This window comes from Gobius niger (assembly GCF_951799975.1).
Source record: "Gobius niger genome assembly, chromosome: 11".
Lineage (NCBI taxonomy): Eukaryota > Metazoa > Chordata > Actinopteri > Gobiiformes > Gobiidae > Gobius > Gobius niger.
Window position 1 is genome coordinate 12293478 of NC_136862.1, and position 6000 is coordinate 12299477.

Genomic DNA, 6000 nt, shown 5'->3' on the forward strand with positions numbered 1-6000 from the left:
TTTGTGTCACATTTTTATTGCGTTTTCATCCTCGTTTTCGTTCGCTATTTTGACGCTTTTAGATTTGGGTAAAGCCAAACTGGGGAAAGTGTGTTCGGTTCAAAAGGGGGTTAAGAGGTTAAAAGTGTACCACTTTAGCAGAGCCTCAGCTGGACTGGGTTGTTGGAGTTGATGGATTTGAGACTATTATAAACCCTTTTCACTACAAAGTTAAGCCTTCATTTGATCTAGCTCTTTTGGTACTTGGTTTGGGAATCAAGGCTTTAGTGCAAAACAATTCAAACTTTTTGTCAAACTGAAATAGCCACGGGGTTCCTGGTGTAAAACTGATACAGTATAAGTTACCGCCGGCATTTTCAAATCCAGCAAGTAAGTAATAATAGGAAGAAGAATGTCATAATGAAAAGCATTTGCACTTTAAAGCAACACGATCCCACCACTCAGTCTCTACATCATTTTTGTTCCTGTTACACAACAACAACAACAAATGCTAAGATTACATCACACTGACTGAGGCTTGCTATTTTCGAAGGATATAGATTTTGCCCAAACAGTCTGAGTATGAGGGCGGTCGTGCACCTTTTAAGCTTGTTGCCAACCGCTTTAAATCACAAAGAAGAATAGACAAAGAATATTGATGAAGTGCTCTGTTGTGCTTTGCAATGTTGTCAATGAAACAAATCTTTATGCACGCAGGCAAGAATGTCACAAACTTTTCTATTACTTCTCTATTCATTTTGCAAGACAATAAAGTATTCATTACACAGAGCATCAGAATCGGCCCATGTATTTCTAAATCTTCCTAAAAGAATAACAAACAAGCACAACTAACATCTCACATTAGGCTGATATTTAGCTTTTAGTTGGTCTCAGAATCCAAAAACTAATCTACAACACTTTCTTTTGCGCCACCATGTGCAACAAACAAGGAGAACGTGGCTCGCAGCTTTCCCGCGTCGGTCAATCCCTGCTCGCTGACATTCAGGGGAAACACTTAAACCTAGCGGATCACAAGGCCAGCAAACTCCAGCTCTCTCCTCTCCTTCGCTGCCGCCAGAGTGTGAGCTCAGGGCTGCGGATGTGTCGGACTTTTCCGTGAGGTGGCGCGGACTTCGGGGTCAACGCGCGCCTCGGGTCGGGTCACATCCGAGAGAGAGAGAGAGAGAGAGAGAGAGAGAGAGAGAGAGAGAGAAAGAAAAGAGGAACTTTTCTTACACTTACGCTTCTCGACGGCGTGTTTTGGCCGAATCACACTCCGGAGTCTGAGTCTGAACTGTTTACAGAGGAAGGAAGCCAGGTTTTTGTACTGCTCATTCAGCCAGGATGCAACTAATGAAAAACACTTTAGATGTGCAGTGTGCGATTCAAAAAGGCTGGCAAAAGCGTGGCTCCAACAGCTTTCGGGAGAGATTAGGTAAAAAGAATAAAAGCGTATTGCAAAACAGTAACCACTGGAATATGTAATACTTCTAAAAGTGCTGCTATTGACCTGAAATTCTGATGTTTTAAATAAATTAATTCAAGGGCGTTATGTGTAGTATTGACATGACACAGAAAAACGTGCTGAGCAAGTGGAGAATTCATCTGAAATTCATTTAATAGTTTTGATCAAAAGCCTTTGTTGTTGGTAATGAATGAGCAGATTCGGAGCAAACAAAGAATGAATGTCTGATTTGAAAAATGAGGTCAAAATAAAAAATGAACAAAATCTGGTGTTGACTTTGCGCTAGTTTTGGAGTAAGTAATTAGAGCATTGCTTCTGAAAGTGTTCCATTTGGCGAATAAATAAACTTAAGAAGATGTTCAAGGAATGCTATGTCCGTCCCTAATTGCATATTTTAAAAAACAAAAGCAGCACAGTCTGAGAGGCTTTATCAGAGATGAATGTTCCCGGCTGCTGCGCTTGTACAGTCTGTCTATTCGAAATGAATGCGCTGCTATAAAATAAGGGATGCCTGGGATAAAATGCAGACTGTGGACATGAGAGGGCCTCGCTGATTTAAAGTCTTTTTATGATCCTGCACAATTTCCCGTCTGTGTCTTTATAATTGAAGAGGTATGTGAGCAACAGCCGAATGGACGTCCCAGTTCAGCCGGAGCGGAGGGAAGTTATTTCTTACAGTGATCGGGAGCCAAAAATATAAGCCATCAGTCCGCATTAAGTCACCGAGTCCAAGCGGGACGCACTCGGGAGGTGACATGTACGGAGGGGTTACGCTCTTTGCTTTCGCCAGATGCTCACCTTCCCCCTGGCCCCTCGGAGGACGCGGCGGCTCAGTGGGGAACACAGCTGCCTCTATCAGGACCATCAGAAGAATGTGACACGAGCAACAGGTGAAGACGCGCTGCACACGTTCCCCTCTCCTCGCTGCGCCCTCGATGTGAAAGTAGCAAGTGTCCATTTGCATTGTTTCAGTTAAAAGTCATGCAAATGAGAGGTTTCATTCGTGCTATTTACGCGGCTAGTTTGACCGACCACGCTATGTCTTTGTTCTGGTCCCTTCAAGCTCTTCAGGGTCGACTAACCCCAGATGCAGATCTTTACAGAGCCTTTCATCGAGACATTGTGGAGCAAACTTACTTCACATCACACCCCCCGACACCTCTCAACAAACACCAAACCAGAACCTGTTATAGTAGTGTGCTCAAGCCTTGTTCTGTGGAGAAATGTGCAGATAATGATCATGCATTACTGTACTTTCCATCTGATTTAATAACCCTTACATTCATTCATTATTTTCAGCATTTGCATCATTGTCAGGCCTGTAACTCTGTAACTTCAGACCGTAGACGGTGCGGATGCTCTGAGTGGAGCGCACCTGTTGTCCTTGAGTTCAGTCTTTTCTTCACACTTTGTCTCACCAATGATATGCTGGTGACTTGGAAACTCTAAAAAGTCTGCAAACAACTACAATTAATGCCAGTCCTGCAACTAATTGACAGTGTACAAGCCTCTGATAGCTATAGGTTACATTACATGCATTATTTAGTGATGCGTTGCCTAGCTTCAACTGAACATTAAAAAGTTGCTTGTGTTATCGAAGAGAAAACTGATTTTTAAACCACAATGTTATTTATTGCATTAAGATATTCCTTTTTATAGCTCCTATAAACTTACTTAAACTTTAATGGACAGCCATAATATCATTTGAGACACCACATCATCAAAATATCAGAACTGAGCCAACGACTCTAAAATACCCGAAGCCTTAAATCAAAAGGAGGAAAAACAAGCTCCGAGCAGCAGTGGCCAACTCCAGGGAGACTGTCCAGTGAGAAACAGAAAAGGGGGAGAAATGACCACAAAGTGTTCACATTCTTTCTCCATAAAGCCACAAAGTGGAGTCTGTTCAGTCCATGAGTCATAGCAGCGCTGGTGTTATGCTTAGTCTCAGCGTGCAGGGAAATGTCAGGCAGACAGCCATAGCACCACAACTACCAGCTTCCAGTTCACTTGCCCACCGTGAGCCAACGCTACCTTCAAGCGCCGTCGTAAACATTATAATTACGAGTTCTGCGCGCACCATCGACCCAATGGAGCGGTACCAGGAGAGTGTGAATTCCCTGCAATGAAATGTTACGTTCAGGGGGTGGACAGCTTGAAACCCAGGGTCAATTTGTGGTAAAAGCCGTGTAGTATTTCACTCTACTGTTATTATATTGGATTTCCTGTAAAATTACGGCTGATGTGATTCTTCTCCTAATCTTTAAACATCCTTAACCTTTAACAACATATTAACACGCTCATATTAACAAATCAATTCTCTGGTCGATGTGCTTAGTACATTTTTCCATGTTGCGCAGCAATGTGGGCCGGAATCAATTACTATAAAACAAAAATGTACTTTTATCCAAGTGCTCATCATTTGCGGTAATAATGTCTATTGCTACCAGTTGTGCAAACAGGATATTAAGTGAGGCACCTGAGAGCAGCATTACCCTCCAAGCTCACCTACAAGTGAAACTGTAGTTAAGCTCGCTGACAAGCCAATTAACTGCAACAACAAACACATTCAGACCACGCTCCTGTCCAGATTATCCAGGGAGAAGAAATCCTATGCCCTTCCAACATTTTCACATTGTCGAAGCTTAAACTCTGCAGGAAACGCAGGATGAAAACAGTGAGGTAAACAGTCATAACTGTATGTAAACAGTTGCATAACTACTGTGGGTCATGTGGAGCACTGACAACACTCCACTGACAGGTTGAAAAATTATTGACAGCCCAAAAAAGGAGCAAACCACACCTCCTCCAGACTACATGACACAAACCAGTATTAGTAGAAAGTGCAGATAAGGCGTGGAGCCACCTAGATGTTTGAAAAACCAGCAATAAATGCCAGAGATTATATAATCACCCGGGGGCTGTGCCCTAGTTGGTCTGAATACAACAAAATGAAGTCCAAGGAGATTTAACCACTGTCAAACATGGTGGTAATTAGTTTACATAAACAATCTGGGTTTGCAAACAAATACCAATAATAACAACCCCTCAAAGTGAGCTACAGCTGTCTAACCCGGAGAGAAAACAAGCGCACTGATCGCATCGACTAGAAAAGTCTAGCATTAGAAAATGATGTCACTGTCTCGGAAAAATACCTGTAAATACTGTGTTGTGACAATGACTCGCACTAGCCCTGAAAAAGTGGAAAACTTCACATAGAATAGTTTATGTTTTATGACAGTCAGCGCTTAGGATGGACCAGAGCGATACCAAGAGCAAAGATGGCAAGTTAACAAAAACGACTTTTATCGCAAAAGGGAAAGTGCTGAAATGCCAAACGTGTCTTTTAGTAGAAAAGTGATTTGTTATGTTTGTCCTGCTGAGCGGAGCAGCGCTGAACGAGCGGCGTGAATGTGAAGTGCGAGACACGTAACAGGACAGGCTGTAATAGACGGCGTATTACAACTTACTGACAAAGTGTTAAAGCAATGATCAAACGTAGCATTAGCAAAGTGGGATAAATGATGTGCACTCGACAGGCCCGTGAGCCCTGCACTATTCACTGACGCCTCTATAGCTAACATTAGCTTAGCCCTGTGCAGCTAGTTAAAAATGGCTGCTTTCCTTTAGTTTTAAATCTCTTACCAGACAGAATAGATTGGAATGGCAATCCTCCAAGCTGGCCCCGTTTGGTACAAAACAAGAACTCATCCTTCTTCAGTGCAAAATCCAAAACTCCATCATTTCACTTCATCGGGAAATAAAGAACAATTGTCGGATTTGTGTTTTCAAAGATGTGCAGGCTTAATCAGCGAGAGATATTTTGTTGTAACATTTGGCTGGAGGATAGTTAATTCAACAACCTTCCGATGGCAATTCCCCGCCGCAGCTAAAAGCGCATTACAGAGACCGGTTGTTCTTACATAGACATGCCGAAAGCACGCGAAAAAACTCATTCAAGAAGCATAAAAATATTCAGAAAACAAAAAGAAAGGGGGAGCAAAAGAAGCAACTCTCCCCCTCCCCCTTAGCCCTAAAACGGTCTCTGCTTTAAAAAAAAAATAAAACGACCTGTCTCAGTCGTCCATCGCAAAATTCATTCTAAAAACGAAATAAATCCTTTAAAAACCTCTCGATGTGAGCCATTGGGCTGCGCTAGGGCGATCGTTTAGAGCATTATTTCAGCTTCGGTTCCTGTTGGTTTCCATTTGAATTCACGGATTCCTTTCTTTAATGGCGGCCACAGGGACAACTCTGCCTTCCACAGCCTATTGGTTCATTCGTGGTCAAAGCGCTGTCAAGGCTGCGCTGTCCCGACACAAACACGCCAGGGAGCGGGACACACTTCCGGAGCAATAAAAGCACGCGCCGCACATCCCTCTTTAAACCAGAGCTGTGCGTAAAATGCGCGTAAAATGACCCACAAACCCACACCGACTTCATCTTTTCCTGATTCATAAACGCGCGTGCCGGCTTTTGCTGCGATATCCGGCTCGAAAATATAGGCTTGGAATGAATACTGTGTTTTATTTAGACAGGGGTTACAGGAAACGAAC

At 43.0% G+C, this 6000-nt stretch overlaps 1 protein-coding gene across 1 annotated transcript in view; it reads right to left on the reverse strand.

Annotated features, from left to right (window-relative positions):
* Positions 1-5724, reverse strand: part of med13a (mediator complex subunit 13a) — a 61450-nt gene extending 55726 nt beyond the window's left edge. The window contains exon 1 of the mRNA XM_079565825.1: positions 5090-5724. Within this exon, the coding sequence (XP_079421951.1) occupies positions 5090-5155 (66 nt within the window). The 5' untranslated portion in view covers positions 5156-5724. The remainder of the gene's footprint in view (positions 1-5089) is intronic.
* Between the last annotated feature and the right edge of the window lie 276 nt (positions 5725-6000).